General features: G+C 29.9%; 1 protein-coding gene across 1 annotated transcript in view; it reads right to left on the bottom strand.

Moving 5' to 3' along the window:
• Nucleotides 1-18,654, bottom strand: part of LOC129975711 (glutamate-gated chloride channel-like) — a 525,971-nt gene that overhangs the window by 13,373 nt on the left and 493,944 nt on the right. Inside the window, exons 7-8 of the mRNA XM_056088870.1 lie at nucleotides 18,383-18,606; nucleotides 4,847-4,929 (exon numbers count right to left, since the gene is read on the bottom strand). Coding sequence (XP_055944845.1) covers nucleotides 4,847-4,929; nucleotides 18,383-18,606 — 307 coding nt within the window. The remainder of the gene's footprint in view (nucleotides 1-4,846; nucleotides 4,930-18,382; nucleotides 18,607-18,654) is intronic.

Genomic DNA, 18,654 nt, shown 5'->3' with positions numbered 1-18,654 from the left:
AAGTTGACTTGGCTTTCATTAGAATAATAAACTGTTTTTTATTATTAATAGTTACTAAAATACATTTTGAAAAATCTTAAAATTAAAGAAAAAATTATTCATAAATAAAATGAGCATAACTTTAAAACTAATATTTCGAGATTTTAAAGCATTGTAAAAAATTTTTTTAAGCAAGGTTGTACTCTGAAGCTTTTGAAGAAAAAAGGTAAAATTTCGATTCATTTTAATGAATGAAAAAAATCTTATAAAATTTTTAAAACTACTATTCTAGTGTTTACTTAATATAGAAGAAGTGTGCCTGTGACGCATTTTGAACAATCTCTGCATTATGTATCATGCAATTTATTGGAAATATGTTGACCAAAAAATGTATCACGTTGAATAAATAAATAAATAAAAAGAAATACGAGGGAAAAATACTTTTTTTAGTTTTAGAATTCTTTACATTTTTTATTTTATATGTATGAGTAAAATTGACAGTTAGGCGTTTTATGATAATTATTCCCATTATTTAGCTTTTCTATATCATTTATAATAAGTCCAGCAACTAAAAAAACTGTTAACGATTTCTTGTTTTTTCCCCCCACATATTTTTATAAGCCAAAAAAGAAAAAAAGAAAAAATCCATTATGTCTAATGCTTGTTTTGTAAAAAAAATATTATTTTTGTATACATAAGTTTTGGTGCGTAGAAATGCATTTTAACTTAAAAACTGTATCATTCTGAAGGTATAAAAGCGGGGAAAAAATAATTACTAAAATACACCTTTTTTAAATCTTAGAACTTTTTACATTTCTTATCTTATATGCATATATTAAATTGTCATTTAAGTGTTTTATGATAATTATTCACATTATTTATATCATTTACAAAAAGAAAAACGCAAACGATTTTTTGTGGTTATTTTTCTAAATGCAATCGATTCCTTGGTTATTTTTTTATTGATTTTCAGAAGTTAAAAAAAGGAGAAAAGAATATTTAAAATTCCCATCATGTTTAATTTTCTTTTTGTAAAGGAATTTTTTTTCATTCATATTTTTTTTTAATAAAATTTATAATTCTTGAAATTGCTTAAAATTTTACTTTTCGCCGAAATAAAATTTTTATTACATCAATTGAGATATTAAGAGTTTTTACTCCATTTATTTCATTATTTAAAATCAATAATAAGTTTTATTTGGGGTTATGATTTGGCGAGCAATTAGATAATTTCAGCATCAAAAATCTCGAATTTATTAAAATTTCTCAGAAAATTCTTTAAAACATCCTGGATTTACAATACATATTAGGCTAAAGAATGTCTGATTACATTTTAAAAATTCTTATTTGTTTTTTTTCAATACATCTTGAGAGAAAATAAAAATATTTTGCTTTCTTCATCAAAAAATAATATATGATGAACAATATTGCTAGTTTGCGAGAATTTCTATGTATGATTTTGAAGCTATAATCAAATTTCATGAAATATTCTAGCTTTAATTGTTTATACAGTGTCTCACAAAAGTGATGGGACACGTGTGCTTTACAAAAGGAAACTAATAAAATAAATTAAAAAAACATGTACAAATTTTTTGTGGGTGTGTTTTATACTTAAATTTAGTAACAATTATTACATAACATACATTTTGTCAAAATATTAAAATATTAATTTAATAAAAATACAATTGTTTAGAACGGAGCAAAAAATAGCTCACATAAGTGATGGGACACCATTAGATATGCAACAAAAATCATCTGAAATAAGCAATAAAAATATTTTTGGTGGTTATATTTTTACTCAAAAGCAATTGGCAATAATTTATAAAATCGTCTGCAGTATTTCTCTCCAGTTTGTTTTGGAATTTTTGTGTTTTTTAGCTCTGTGCAGCCATGAATGCTAAACGAAAAGAAACTTCACCTGAAATTCGAAAATTAGTTATTAATTTGCATATTGAACGTGGAAAATCTATTAGAAAAACTGCTGAAACAGTTAACTTGAGTCATTCAACAGTTTTCAATATCATTAAACGATATAAAAAGAATCGTATTATTCAGGATAAAAGAAGACCTGGCCGACCATCAAAGCTATCCAATGGAATAAAGAGAATTATCGTTCGAAATATTAAAAAAAAAATCCAAGAAAGAGTGCTCCTAAAGTTGCTGCTGATTTACAAGCATTATATGGAATAATTGTTAATCCTGAGACTATTATAAGGGCAATTCAATCTGCTGGATATCACGGTAGAGTAGCCAGGAAAAAATTCTTCGTAACTGAAAAGAATAGAAAACTCAGACTGGCTTTCGCAAAATCCATCATAAATAAGAATTCTGATTACTGGAATAAAGTTATATTTGCTGATGAGAGTAAATTTAATATATTTGGTTCTGACGTTAGAATCTTGGTGTGGAGAAAACCCAGGGAAGAATTTCGCAAACAGAACTTGGTGCCAACAGTAAAACATGGTGGAGGAGGAGTTATGGTATGGGGGTGTATGTCGTCTACTGGAGTTGGTAATCTTGTTTTTATTGAGAGTATAATGGATCAGTACAAGTATAATGACATTTTAAAGCAAAATTTGAAATCTTCAACACGAAAATTGAACCTTCATAACGATTTTAAATTCTACAAGGACAATGACCCCAAGCACACTGCTTTGAACGTTAGACTCTGGCTGCTGTATAACTGTCATGAAATAATAAAAACACCACCACAATCTCCAGACTTAAATCCCATAGTGAATATTTGGCAAGAGTTGGAATCAAGAATTCGCAAACACACCATTTCTTCAAAACAACAATTAAAATCGGTGCTTCAAGAAGAATGGGGTAAAATCACTCCAGAAATCACAAAAAAAAAAAAAAAATAGTCGAATCTATCCCAAGAAGATTAAATCATGTTTTAAAAGTAAAAGGAAATCCAACAAAATATTAAAACCTTTTAAAAAGTAAAATTTTTGGATAAATATTTGATGGAAAAGTAAGTGTCCCATCATTTATGTGAGCCATTTTTTGCTCCGTTCTAAGCAATTGTATTTTTATTAAATTAATATTTTAATATTTTGACAAAATGTATGTTATGTAATAATAGTTACTAACTTTAAGTATAAAACACAACCAAAATTTTTTTGTACATGTTTATTTATTTATTTTATTACAGTTTCCTTTTGTAAAGCACAAGTGTCCCATCACTTTTGTGAGACACTGTATAGTAATCCAAAACAATTCCAAAAAGAGAAAATTGATTGCATTTTCATAATATGTGAAACTTTTGTAAACAAAGCTTACTAAAGAAAATCAAAGTTGATACCTCCGGTAAAGGCTCGACTACCATCACAAAACATTAAACAATGGCTTATGAAACACTGTATTAAATGAGCATCAACCTGTTGGAGAATGCTTCAAATATTTTTGTTCCCAAAGCTGTTGAAGGGCAAATTAAAAGAGAGAATATAGGATCTGACATTCGATATGTTTTATTTGTTGTAAGTAAAGCTGTAAGTAAAGATTTAAATTCCTTTTTTTGAATTCCAATACGGAGTATTTTACTCAAAACATAGAAGCCTTTTATAAGGAACTGAGAAACAGATTCCACCAAAATGTAAAAGTATTGGAAAGGCACTGCCAAACAGCATTGGATGTTACCATGACTGCAGACTACTGCCGAATCTTTTAACAGGATATTATTGATGTTGATATTGAAACATGGAAACGCACTTAAAGTAATATGAAAAGAAAGAGAAAGAGAGAGAGATTTCACATCTTAGGCTGACCAGTTAAAATTATGTTTTAATGTGTATTAATTTTTGTATTTTCTAATTGTTCAGAAGAATAAAATGGCTTCTTTTTTCGTCTACATTATTTTATTTATTTAACATTGAAGTTTGTCAATGACGGAGGATTTAAAGTATAAAAAAATGTATAGATGTCTATAAAAAGTGCATACAGCAGAGAAAAACCTTTTTTGACAGACCTAAGTAATTAATTTACATCACGATGAGGGCAGATGACTGAAATGTATTTCAAGCTAGAGACTGTTCTTTCATGTTTTCCTTTAAGAATTTTTTCACATCGCTAATCGTTTTACTTTCTAAAATTCTAAAATGATGCTTCTTTGCTCAATTCTTTCTTTTTGCAATGCAATTCTTTCTGAATGTAATTCTATCAATTATTGGCTTCTGTCTACATAGTAGAATAGTCATTCGGTATTAAATTTAATACCAAATGGCTATACATATATAAAAAATACTTTCAGAAAAATTTAGGTTTAGAAAATTTTTTCTAAAGTTTCGAATTCTGTCAATTTTTATACATTTGTAATTAATTTGATTAGTTTCATGTTTGTAAAAAAAAAAAAAAAAACTGAAATTGAATTTTCATTAATTTTTGAGATGCTGAAGTTATTAGATTCACGCGAACAATACAAAACACCGCAATAATTTTCAGAAATTAATTATTATATAGTTCATAGATAAATTTTATGAAATTTTAAATCCATGCAACTGGCGCCATCTAGAAGAAGAGATTTTAAGTAAAAGTTTAAAAATTAAACTGTTTGTTGTAAAATTTTCAAATATTTCCAAGAATAAATAATAAATAATATTTAAATCATAAATAGTATTTTTGAAGTTTCTTATAAGTAGAGTTAAAATTTTTTTTGCATACTATTAGGAATGCTTAAGAAAAGAATTTTAGAAATGCAGTAATCAATCTTTGAGAAAAATTTTATCTAAAACAGAAAGGAAACTAGGATCTACTTTATTAGATTGGAATACGATTAAATATAACGACGAAAGATTTATCTGCCGTCACCAGGAAAAAAAAACAAAACAAAAAAAAACAGATAAAAAATGAAATAGTTGAGACTTACAGCTGACCATCGTAATAGAGCACGTTTGCTTGTCCAGGGGATAATACTTTAAATCCATAGGGCATGACAAAACAAGAGAAATCCTGCAAGAAAAAGGAATCGTATAAATAACATACAAAAATCCTGACGCTTTTATTTTCTTTCAGAGCGATAAAACTTATTTATGGCTTATGATGCAACAAAGCCTTTCTAAAATCTTCGGTATACTCCAGAAATACAACGGCTTTTTGTTTTGACTTATGGGTAAGTGCGAGATTTATATAAGACTATAATTTTATCAATCGGCAATTGTATAAAAAATAAAAAGAATCCACTCGGCAAGCTGAAATGCAAAGGTAGGTTCCTTTACATCTAAGAAAATATCTGGCAACATAAATCGTTGATATTAGAAACATTCAAAATGAGGGCCCCAACTTCTAAGATAGTGCAGTTATCGAAAAATTTTAATTACAAAAGTTGTTATTCCTAATGAAGTGCTAATTTGGCTAATTGGATTTATTTTCCTATCTTCAATATTAAGGAAGTTATAGGAAAATGAAAATTTCAACTCTTTACCATTTAAGCCCCCTTTTGAGCTAGATGGACCATTTAAGAATTTATCCGAGATTTTTACATTTCTAGCAACATATTCCAAGCCAGTTAAAATCCAAACAAAATTATTCTAATTGTCCTGTTTACAAAATAACATGGACAAAGCGTTATACTCATATTATGTATTTGAACTTATGAACCAAGAGTAGATTTAGGTTTTAGGGACCATGATCGACGAAGAATTGAAAATTTTTTTCCACAGTCTTGTCATGAGAACCATTGCAATAGGTCGTCTTTCTATAAGAATCTACCCTAAAAGTGAAACATGGTTTGCAGTATTAATTGTATATACTTAACAGTGGTATCCTAGACACTAATTTATTCAAAGTAGCATGAAATTAATATAAAATATAACCATTATAACCATAATATTTGCAGTTTGAATGGAATATTATGAAATATCCTATGGAATAAATTCACATTGCTACACAGAAACATGACATAAGGAACTTAGAAGGTTAACTAACTTCTAAATAGGATGGCTTATACTGTATTGTGACGGAAACCGTTTTTAATTTTTAGTACATCTTTCGCTTATTACAATATTTCTAGAATATTGAAATATTGTAATAAGCGAAATATTAAAATTCAGGTTTGAACAATCTAGAAATTTAACAACTCACTGAATTTTAAGAATACATTTTTTGGGTTTTTTTCCACTGTCTCTTTGTGTTCCTGATATCTGAAAAACGTTTTAAAATATATGGATGAAATTTTGTATGTGGTATTTGCCCCCAATTGTAGATTTCTATCAAATTTGGTATAAAATCCCTTAAATTTGAGTCTATTCCTCTAGCTGTTCGAATACAGGTGAACTATATGATAACGATAAAGCATAGAAATCTAAATAGATAAAAGTTGGTGCACAGATTTAATATCAACGATTTAGTTAAAATTTGAAACAGAATTAGTATTTGAACTTTATCCGTCATGTGGTTGATCGTCTGTCGGTCTGCGCAACTTCACGAATGTAAGCGTGATGTTTCAAAAATGCAACGTGTTAAACAAATGAAATTTGGTTTGTTGTTACTAAATTTTACAATACAATTTTCTGACAAATTTTGATTTTAATCTGTTGAAAAAAGTCATTCAAAATGCATATTCGGTTTTATTGATCGTTATAATACCAAGTACAAAATTCTCATATGTGGGAATTAGGAAATAAAAATCTGAGGACTTTCGACTTTCTGAAAAATCTGAGGACTTTCATAGCTCTGCCCAAGGTCTTGAATTAAATGGTGTCCAAGGTCAAACACTAAAACTGCCCAAGGTCAATTTTTTACGGTAATTTTACTTTTTCTTTGTATAAGAAAATGATATGATTTACTTAAAAGTCACCCTAAAATGTCGATTAAAATTTATGAAAAATACATGATGTTTGTTTTACAACTAAAGAATATAAACAATAATTTGAACACGGATGTTTTGCCGTGCCGCTCACTTGAAATGTTCATGCTGTCAGTAGTTATTGACCGATAAGTGCAAGAAGATGACAGCTTATTCCCAGAGTTTTGAAACTCCCGGCTAGTCCACGTAAAACATTCTAAGAATAAAGCACTTAAGTGTCATAAAACATGATTAATTACTTTTTAGTGAAAATGTTTTGAAACTGCAATTCTTGAAGAAAGTGAAGCACTTATTTGCATATTTGGGTATTAAATAAGGTGCCGAGTATTAAACATCAAAGTTGTTTCTGGGGGAATTAGTGAGTGAAAAGCACTTTTTTCTTCTTCCAAGGGGGATTAAACGAAACTTTTACTTAAAGAAGAGTTTCCACTTTAAAGCAAGAAACAAAACTTTTTCCAAAAAGGCTGAAATGTTGTATTTTAAAATACCTTTTTTTTTTTACAGATGCAGAGAAAGATTACTTAGCTGAGGTTTGCTAGTTTCATTACTTTTAAAAGGCAATCAGTAAGAAAAAAAAATGTTAATTGGATCGAATGTTCTGTATTAAATGGAAGAAAAACTCAAAATTTAAAATTAAAAAAATCTTTTACAAGAATATATTGAAATATTAAAAGTTATGGTTTGAAAAGAATAATAAGTAATATGTTAGTTTATATCGTAAAATTCCTTGTTGTTGCATTAATAATTTTGTGTAATAAAAATTTTTTGTTTATGGATATAAACAGAAAAATACAGATATAAATAGAATATAGATTATTTAGAATTTATATAATAATGATTAATTAGAATTTATATTATTTATATATTATTATTATTAGAATATATAACTAAAAATTATTACCTATTCAAACTAAAACCAAAAAAGGAAAAGGAAAAAAACTTCATAGTATTTAGAGAGCGCAACTGCAGCTACTTCTAAAACACAGATTAATTGATAAAAAAGTATTAAAATCAAGTTAATAGGAAAATCAAAAAACCCAAATAAAAATTAAACCAAATATATATATAAAAAAGAATTCGGCCTGAAGACTTTTTCAAGGGTCACCCTCAGGCAGGGATTCAAAGAAAGGGATTTTTTTTGTGAAGGAAATGCAGACATTAGTCTAATAATGATTCCTCGTGACCCAAAAATCCCCTGAAATTATCCCCAAGAGATATACCATTTTAACAGAAAGGAAAATACAAAACAACAAATTAGAAGAAAATAACCACTACTAAGTAAAAATACAATAACAAAAATAACAATAAAAACAAAAATAGCACTAAAGGAAAAACGAAAAGGCAAGTAAATACCATCAGCTGTCAAGGAAATTTTAAGCTCTCGAATGTGATTCTCGCTTTTTAAAAACACTAACGGTAAAAAAGCTAACGGTAAATTAGGTAAAAAATTGTAGGCTCCCAGCGCCATCTATTGAGTGATCTAATATGCAAGGAAAGTTCTATTTTTATTTAAGCCAAAGGATTAATCCCAAACCATACCTTGTTTAATTAAAAAATTGACATTACAGTAATTTCTAGGAAATTCATTTTTAATTAAATTTTTAATGAGGTTGTTTGATGCTTCAATATAGGAATTTTTATTATTTCAAACCCTTTTAATCCCGTTAACTTGTGAGAAAATTAGATTTTTGAAAATTTTAAAGTTTAGATTGGAATGGTAGTTACATAGTTTTGTTATTTTAAAGCTGAATTCATCCCTTTTATCGTATATACCAACTATTGTTTTATCATTAGTAATTTCGATTTTTAAATCCAGAAAGGTAGCCTCAAGTTGATTTTTATTTGTTTCTGTTAGAATTAAATCTTTTGGATAGCAATTAGTCACAATATTAGTATTGTCGAAATTAATCAAAAGTAGGTCATCAATATATCTCCACCCGTTTATTAAATTAGATTTAATTATTTTTTTCTCATAGTAATGTAGGAAAATATTAGCTAAAGCACTTGAGAAAGCTGTTCCCATTGGAATGCCCTTGACTTGTTTATAAAAATTAATACCATTAAAAATGTAATTTTCAGTAATATTAAAATTACATAACTCAAGCCAGTTATTTTTAATAATGATATTTTCATTTAAATATTCGTCATATATAAAATTGCAGACCTTTATTAATTTTTCATGAGGTAGATTAGTGTATAAATTTTCGAAATCAAAAGTATTAAGCTTATTAATGTTGTTATCTTTAAGAAAATCCAGTACTTCTTGGTTACTAGAAATAATAAAGCTGTCTTCATTTTTTATTTTGTCCAGGATAATTTTTAAGTATTTAAAGAAATGTTTACCCGTATAGTAATTATAACTGCCAGTGCTACAGGTCACAAATCTGAATTTTAATGGATTTTTATGAAATTTAACTGTTGGGAATAAATTGGAATTGCGAGAGCAAGTCTTAGTTTTGGTTTTTTTTTTGCGAAAGCAAGCATTCTTTTATCTAATTCCTTTTTCCCGGTGTTCTTTAACATATAAGTTCGATGGTTCGAACCCGGTGTTCTTCGATAAGCCCGGTGTTCTTTAACATAAAAGTTGCATTAGAGTTATATTCATTAATTAAAAGTTCTTTATAATAATATTTACAAATTAAACAGAAATTATTTGCTGATTTATATATTACTGTAATAACAAATTTTTCTTTTAAATTTTTTATTTCGTTTTTCAATGTTTTACTAAAATAAATCCCACGTTCTTTAGATCTGTCAAAATACGGATTATAAAATGAAATCTCCTGAAAGCGTTTGTATGTTTGAAAGAGAAAAACTCGAGAAATACTTAACTGATATTAAAGATATTTGTACCATTTTGTAGGGCATTAATTGGGGAAGGTTTTAGTATATTAGTTGTAGTAGGCAAATAAAAAAAGGATTTTTATAATTGCAATTTTGATTATTTTCCTATTACGATTCACGCATGCGTAAAACAGCAGTATCTGTTCTTTGTACTTAGCCGCGCATGTGCGAAAACCTCAAACTGTGTCTGCGCGAACAGCAAGAGCTGTGGTAGGCATATGAGAAACACTTCTTTGTTTACATCTGATTTTAAACAGCGATTTAAATTAACTGATATTAGCAATATTTGTAACATTTTGTAGGGCATTTATTGGAGAATGTTTTAGTATATTGATGTAATATCAAAAAAAAAAAAAAAAAAAAACTCTAATATTTCTAAATGTGAGCTATAAAAATTGTTTTGTAGTTATTTTTGATAATTTCTGAATATATTTTTATGTTCGTTTGATGTTGCGTGTGATGCCCATGTCATATCGGGCGGAAGCTAGACTTAAGTTTAAAGCTAATTTTCCCTCTTGTATGTTATGTCACTTGCAAAGCTGTGCCGATATTGCTAGTATTATAGAAGGTGTATCATCAACAATTGGGTTTATTTACTTACGAGTTTCCAACCACGACGAATTAAAATATTAAAAACATTTATCGTGTTTACTTCTGTTGCAGAAACTTTTGAAAAGCATTTTCATTAGCAGGTAGCTTGCAGTTTCTGCTGCGATCCGGACAATAAAGTCATTTGACGGAACAGAAACTTTAGAAATGAAAAGTTTTTAATTGAATTTACTTCCCGTTTCGGCACAAAAGGCATTATTTTACCGTCATTTTAAAATAATGATATTTCATTCGATGGTAAAACACGTGTCTCTTTGTATGCTGTAAAGTGCACACAAATATGTTTACTCGCTTTAAAATCCAATGCATAAACAATTAAAAATAGGGAGTGAAGTTTTGTAACTGAAATTAATTTTACTAAAGTCGCATTTTGTTCAACAAACTCAAATGTTTAAATTGTTTGTTGACATTGTTCAAAGAAACCTTTGAAATTGATTGATGAAAACTGCGCAAAGCATGTCATTTGGAATTTGCCCGCATTCTCTTTTAATAGATACTTCTTTCATTAATCGAAAGCATTTGATTCTATCAGCTTTATTATTTATTAAATACAAATATACAGTCACACGTGTAGCATTTAATGTAATAAAACATATAAGAACATTTTGTATTAACCTTTCAAAATTATTTAATTGATATAAAGTGCATCTGAATTTATAGCTTAGAAGAGTAATTCAAGTAAACAACTTTTATAAATTACGGAAATATAAAACATGAATTAATATAACGGCGCATTTTACAATGATCTATTTGATCGATATGAAGGTATTTATCTAAATATTTTATGTACTTATTTCAGACAAATTCATTAATAATTTGGTTGATCAATATTTTCTGAAACATCATATTCTATCTATAAAATATTTGAATCGTCCTAGATTTTCCTAATAAACATTATTGATTCTTCATATTTTTAATGAAATCCCGGCTGCTGTGTTGTTAGAATAGCTAATCATAATTTTTCTTTGAATATATTTGAAATTTTAATGAGATAAATTTTATTCAGTATTAAAATCTGTCCGGGTAATTTTTTTGAAGTAATGCTGCTTTGTGGAACAGAATCGGACCTGATTTATAGCCCAACTAACCGTTAGATAAAAAGTCCTTGCTTTTAAACATTTCCATGATTTCTCGATTCTCCTAAAGATGGCGCCATAAAAAACCCCACATAAGCAGAATAACAAAAACATGCGATGTTGTTACTTATAGCACTTGCCATAGACAAGCCCGCTGACACACGATTTAACCCTTTATTTACTGACGGTACTTAAAAGTACCATTTAAATCTGGTTTATATCTTCGTAATATGACAATTTTTGATGATGGTATTCTAAAGAATACGGAGAATGTAACCGAAATAGCAAGAAGTTAATATAATCTAAAAGTGGGAATTAAAAATATTTAATTAATAATTAAATTAATTAAGATATTTCTATTTATTAAAATATTTTTCTTGGGTTCCCTGGGTTTATTCTGCAAGAAAACTTAACTGCTGGTGCAAAAATGAAGTTGAAAAATTGATGGCAACATAATTCAGTAAATAAAGGCTTAAGCCGGGTTTGTGCAGTAGCTTCTGAGGGTAAAGGCCCCTGAGCACCCGAGGGCAGAAGTCCGACTTTAAACTCATATGAAGATGACACTCACACACTTGCTTGCACAACCCCTTTCTACAGGGGGCTGTTTCACACACCTCACAGAAGGGAAGCAGAGTAAAGAACAACCATGCCCGACCCAGGACTTGAACCAGGGACACCCCTGGTTCACTACCCCTAGGCCAGGACGCCGGCACGCAAAAAAAGTTTAAATCAAAATGCATTTTCCGTCGGCGAGAAAAAAATTATTGGATAATTCATTTGTTATTTATCTTTTAAGAGCTGTGAACTATTATCTTTTGCTGGCATCCTTACATAGGGGTAGCGCATCTTCCCTGTGATCTGGGCGTCCTGGGTTCGAATGCCGGTTCGGGCATGGTTTTTCTTCAACTGTGCTCTATCTGTGAGGTGTGTGAAAGCCCCCCCCCCTGTAAAAAAAAGGGCTCTGCAAGCAATTGTGTGAGTTTCATCTTCATATGAGCTAGAAGTCAGACTTCTGCCCCCGGGTGCTCAGGGGCCTTTATTCTCAGAAGCTACTGCACCCCCTTTCCGTGGTAACGCAGACAAGACATCATCACCATCAACTATTATCTTTTTTTGGAAAATACGCGACTATCAATTTTTTTTTTATAAATCTTTTCAAACATTTCTTTTGTATCAGCAGACAAAACTAAGTAATCTTTCGTAGGGGTGGGGGGACTCAGTGCTTGTAAAAAATATTTTTAGAGTATATTTAGAACAGAATATTTACTGTTTTCTAAATTTACAAAACAGTATATTTAGAGTGAACATCTAAATATGCTGTTGATCTGAATAAAGCAATAAAATAAAATCATATCTTATTCAACGGCTGTAAGTAAATTTCAAAATTAAATTAAAATTGCTATGACAAACCTCAACATTTTTATGAATATTTTCGCTTTTGTTCGAAATAAAAGAGGAACACATCTATAAAAGAACCCAATTTCTATAGATAACTCCTGGGAATTCAGAGATCAATTTTCAAATGGCACGTAAAAACAGTCTGCAATCTATAACAATAGGGTTTGAAGTGTTTTACACTGATTCTCTATGAAAAAGCAATGCATCGCGATGTTTCAACATGTAACTTTTCTTTTTATTTTGCTTTTACAATCTTATATTTTACTCCTCATACAGATATATATTGCCGCTATTGTAGAGAAGAAAATTCTGTAAAGCTACAAAATACCTCGTAGAAAAGGGTAAAAAAAAGGAATGTGATAAAAAAAGATCCTTTATGACTTTCAAAAGTTGTTTTGCTTGGTTTAGAATTCATTTGAGAAATAGGAGTACAGGATTTATATCTCTTCTATTTTTATTGGTTTCTCCTCAAAAGGAGATTTGAAATTGAAAAAAAGTATTCTTTTCAATAGTTTTTATTCTGTGTTTGTACAGAGTTGGCGAAAACTCTCTTTTCTTGTTTAAATGATCACAAAAAGCATTGTATACGAAATAATAAGTTGAAACTCAGAGAATAAGTGTTACCCAACATGCCCTTAAGCGAAGAAATTAATTATAGTTCTCAGTGTTTTCGTACAAACAAGCGGGGTCTCAGATTAGTGGTAGAAGCATTGTCTTGAACATTTAAAAAATGTGAACACTCTGAATTAAAGGTATCTTATTTTCAAAATTTTTTCATGATTTTTCATTCTGAGAAAAGACATTACACATTTTTGACTGCTCCATTTTCTTAAGAATACTGGAAACTTTTGGCTGAAATAACTGTAGCTTGAATTGTTTTCAAAATTTCTATAGAAATAATAAGTTGAAACTCAGTGTATAAACGGTATTCAATATAGACTTAAGCAAAGAGAATAAATTACTATTTTCATTGTTTCTATTCAAATAAGCGATATTTCAGATACTAAGTAGAGGCATTTCTCTAAAATTTTGAATACTTGAGCATTTTAAGTGAATTATTGTATCCTGAATTATTTTCAAAATTTTTTCATGATTTTTCATTTGACAAGAGATATTTCAGATTTTTGACTGCGGTTCAGTTTTTTTCATACTTCATGATAATTTCAGATTTTTGAATACTTGAACATTATCATTGAAATAATTGTTAACTTGAATTGTTTTCAAAATTTGCATAGAAATAATATGTTGAAACTCGGAGTATAATATTACTCAAAATGACCTTAAGTGAAGAGAATAAATTATGATTCTTATTGTTTTCACACAAACAAGAGGTGTCTCAGATTCAAGTTAGAAGCATTGTCTCTAAAATTAAAAAAATTTGAACACTTTGAATTAAAAGGATCTTGAATTATTTCCGAAATTTTTTCATTCTGACATTCCATTTTCTTAAGAATACTTGAACATTCCCGCTGAAATAACTGTAACTTGAATAGTTTTCAAAATTTGTATAGAACTAATATGTTGAAACTCAGAATATAAACGTTATTTAACGTGGCCTTAAACGAAGAGAATAAATCACGAATCTAATTGTTTTCGTACAAACAAGCTGTATCTAAGATTCAAGGTAGAAGCATTGTCTCTAAAATTTTGAAAATTTGAACTCAATGAATTAAAGTATTTTGAATTATTTTCATGATTTTTCATTTTGACAAGAGTTATTTCAGATATTTGACTGCTCCATTTTCCTGAGAATACTTGAATATTCTCATTGAAATAATTTTTAACTTGAATTGTTTTCGAAATTTGTATAGAAATAATATGTTGAAATTCTTAGTATAAATATTATTCAATTTTTCCTTATGCGATGAGATTGAGAATTATTGTTTTCATTGTTTCCATACAAATAAGCGATATTTCAGATATTGGGTAGAGGCATTTTCTTTAAAATTTAGAATATTTGAACATTTTAGGTGAATTATTGTATCTTGAGTTATTTTCAAAAATTTTTCATTTTGACAAGCGATATTTCAGATGTTTGACTGCTCCATTTTCCTGAGAATACTTGAACATTCTCATTGAAATAATTGTTAACTTGAATTGTTTTCGAAATTTGTATAGAAATAATATGTTGAAATTCGTAGTATAAATATTATTCAATATGAGATTGAGAATTATTGTTTTCATTGTTTCGATACAAATAAGCAATATTTCAGATATTGGGTAGAGACATTTTCTTTAAAATTTTGAATATTTGAATATTTTAGGTGAATTATTGTATCCCGAATTATTTTCAAAAATTTTTCATTCTGACAAGAGATATTTCAGATTTCTGACGGAGCCTTTTTCCTGAATACTTGAACATTGAACTCAGAGTATAAATTTATAAAATTAAATTTCCTGAATTAAATTTTCCTAAAATTAAATTTTCCGGAATATTTGAATACTTGAACTCAGTGTATAAATATTATTCAATATGACCTCAAGCGATGAGAATATTTACTATTTTCATTGTTACCATAGAAACAAGCGATGTTTCAAATACTGGGTAGAGGCATTTTCTCTAAAATTTTGAAAGCTTGAACACTCTAGGTGAATTACTTTCAAAATTTTGTCACTCTTTTCTTACAAATAAGTTGTATCTCAGATCTAGACTACACCAATTTCCTGAAAAGCGTGAAGGCTTGAACTATTCTGGTGAATTAATTGTACCGGAAATTAGATTCAAAATTTTCTTACTTTTTCCTAACGAATAAGTAATATGAATATAATAGGTAACGAATAAGTCTTAGATACTTCTGATTGTACTATTTTCTGAGAATTTTGATAGCTTAGACAGTCTAAGTGAATTAAATATATCTGGAACTACTTAAAAATATTCTCAAGGTTTTCATTGTAACTTGAGGTACCTCAGCTGCTTGAGTGCGCGAATTTCCTGAAGAAAGTTTTAATAGTTGAACATTCTAGACGAAATAACTGTAATGCATCTTTCATGCATTAATTTAAGAGAAATCATATTGTATAAAGATGTTGCCATCATATGTTGTAGCCGAAGTGAGTATTAATTTTGGCTCATATTCTGAACTTTATAATCTTAGCAATATTCGAGAATTTTCGAAATCATTTCTTTCAAGCTCTGCTTTAAGAGAATTGGCCTTTATAAAGATGTTGCCATCATATGTAATTGCCGAAGTGAGTATTACTTTTGGCTCATATTCTAAAACATATAATCTTAGAAATACTCGAGAATTTTTGAGATCATTTTTTATATTTTGCTTTAGCCGTTTTGATACGACATTTGTACGATTAAATTTTAAATATCACGTAAAAATAGTTCTTTCTACGATAATCCTGGTAAAAGTATGAATTGTTTACCAAATTAGGGAATGGAATCTATTCTTCAGGACGTTATATTCTGTGGGGGTAACTTCATAAGCCAGATAACAACCTTCGGAAAGGAGTGTACACTTTTGTTTAGTGGTCTTGTTACTCGGCTATGAACCCCAACATTGTGAATTCGAACTTCAACATGCACGTTTGTGACCATGGTTTTGAACAAACGCATTCTTTGTTAAGCTGACACGGCGCCATCTACACGCAACAGCAACCACTCACACAAGCTCGCCATAACGCTTGGCGCAATAATAACGCTCGTCTCCCGCCATAAAGCTTGGCGCGATAATCACGTTCGTCACTCGCCATAACTGGAGCGATGAACTCCACCGATTGATTGATGGGGGAGTATTGTGGTGGTAACATCATAAGCCAGATAACAGCCTCCGGAAAGGAGTGTACAGTTTTGTCTAGTAGTCTTGTTACTCGGCAATGCACCCTAACATTGCGAGTTCGAACTTCAAACTTGCACAATTCCATTAGACAGAAGGAGTTAAGAGAAATGGGTCTGTATAAACATCTAAGCATCATATGTAGTTGTCGAAGTGCGAATTACTTTTGACTCATATTCTTAACCTTACAATCTTAGTAGTATTCGGGAATTTTAGAGAACATTTCTTTCAAGCTTTTTTTTAAAAAGGATATATCACCATGTATAAAGATGTTTGTTAGGTAAATAGACATTTAGCAGACGATTCCTTTTCAGACTTTTTATAACTGCTACTATTTTTATTTCAGTTAAAATGTTATTAAATTGTAAAAGCAAACGATTTTTCTTTGATAAACATACTTTATTAATATTGTTTCGTTTATATTTTGTATAATAGATGATGATCAATTGTAAACCATTTGGAATCTGGTAATGGTTTGCAATATATGCTGTTAAGTTGAAAGAATAAAGAAGCCGATGGAATTCAAAAATGCTTGGTGTATTATTTTAGTTTTTAAGAATATAAGATGCTCTGCAAACTATAGTTTGAACCTTAAGAAAACGGGTAGTTTTCTAGAAAGCATGCAAAAATGTTAGAAGAACATATATTACTTTTGGTTTCTATTCATAACCTTGCAATTTTAATGGTTTCAAGAATTTTTACATTCTTGTATGTGTAATATAGAAAAAGTATAGCAATCGTCAAAAACTCCGAACTCGAGATATTTACATATCTTCATGTTTTAGACTTACGTGAATTCATAAGACACGTTTTTAGAAAATGTTCGTCTGTCTGTCTGTCTAGTAATCGTTAAAAACTCCGAACTCGAGATATTAACATATCTTCATGTTTTAGACCTACATGAATTCATAAGACACATTTTTAGAAAATGTTAGTCTGTCTGTCCGTCCGTCTGTTAGAATATAAGTTAAAACGATAACTACAAAACCAAGAGAGCAAGACAGACGAAACTCAGTGCACAAATCAAACATCAATATTGCAGAGATTTTTCAAATTTTTAACCAAATCGAACAAAAAAATATCTTTCGAAATCTACTTTCTCTCTACTTTCAAAACTATATAAACACGATAATTCAAAAACATAATGGTTCAAATATACCAAATTCGGTACGAAATTTTGTTACTACAAGTGCAGTTTCGTGTCAAAGCTTTATCTCAGTCGGTTGAGAAAAGCGTATCTAAAATACGAATTCTATATTGTTGTTGTTTCTTATGGTACTTGCCATGGGCAAGCCTGCTGATACGAAGACAGCGATTTAAGCCGATGGGGGAGCGTCTCTTGTTCTTTTAGTAGCGCCAACTGGGGCCAAGAGTACGACTTTACTACTCACGCATCACTCATTCGCTTGCTCAACCCCTTTTTATAGGAGAGCACATTCCCACATAGAGCAACGGAAGAACAACCATGGCCAAACCGGGACTGGAACCCAGGACGCCCAGACCCCGGGAAAGACGCGCTACCGCTATGCCAGGACGCCGGCAATCGACATTGTAATACTATCTATGCTTACAAGAGATTAATCGCCAAAACACTCGCCAAGGATGACAAGATAAATTCAGCAAAAATTCTAAATGGATGCCAAAAGTTAATATTTCGCAACTATTGTATCCCAATGCAATGTAAAGCGGTCTCTGGCATGATAAGTTTTTTAAAGAGTATGCGAGAAAGTTTTGGGAGACCACTCCCGCTGATTTAGATCATATTTTCCACGTCTTCCTTTACGAATAATTGTAGCGTATATAGATGTTGGCGCCCTTTGACGTCGTGTAATATTCATTTAGTCGCATACGTCCTGAAATAGAAGTAGAAGATGGAAGTGTTTTCTCACCTGATGCTGTAGAGGACATCCCCGTTCGGGTGGATTCTGAGGAGAACATTGGGCATAATGATGTTGTGAAAATGACCTTCCTTTTCGTTCGAGAAAAACAGATCTGGCTTCCATATCTTGTCCGGATCCGTTAATGTCAGGTAACGGACCTGGCCATTTTGGTCGTCGTACTGCATTCGCTCGTCACGCCACTGCTCGCGGAGGGTCATCTGCACACTGTACTCCTGCGAAGACACACAGACACCAATGAATTAAAATGAGCACTCTTTTTC

The sequence above is a fragment of the Argiope bruennichi genome, chromosome 7 (genome assembly GCF_947563725.1).
Source record: "Argiope bruennichi chromosome 7, qqArgBrue1.1, whole genome shotgun sequence".
Lineage (NCBI taxonomy): Eukaryota > Metazoa > Arthropoda > Arachnida > Araneae > Araneidae > Argiope > Argiope bruennichi.
Note: the sequence above shows the minus strand (reverse complement) of the source record. Positions and strands in the feature narration are given on the sequence as shown.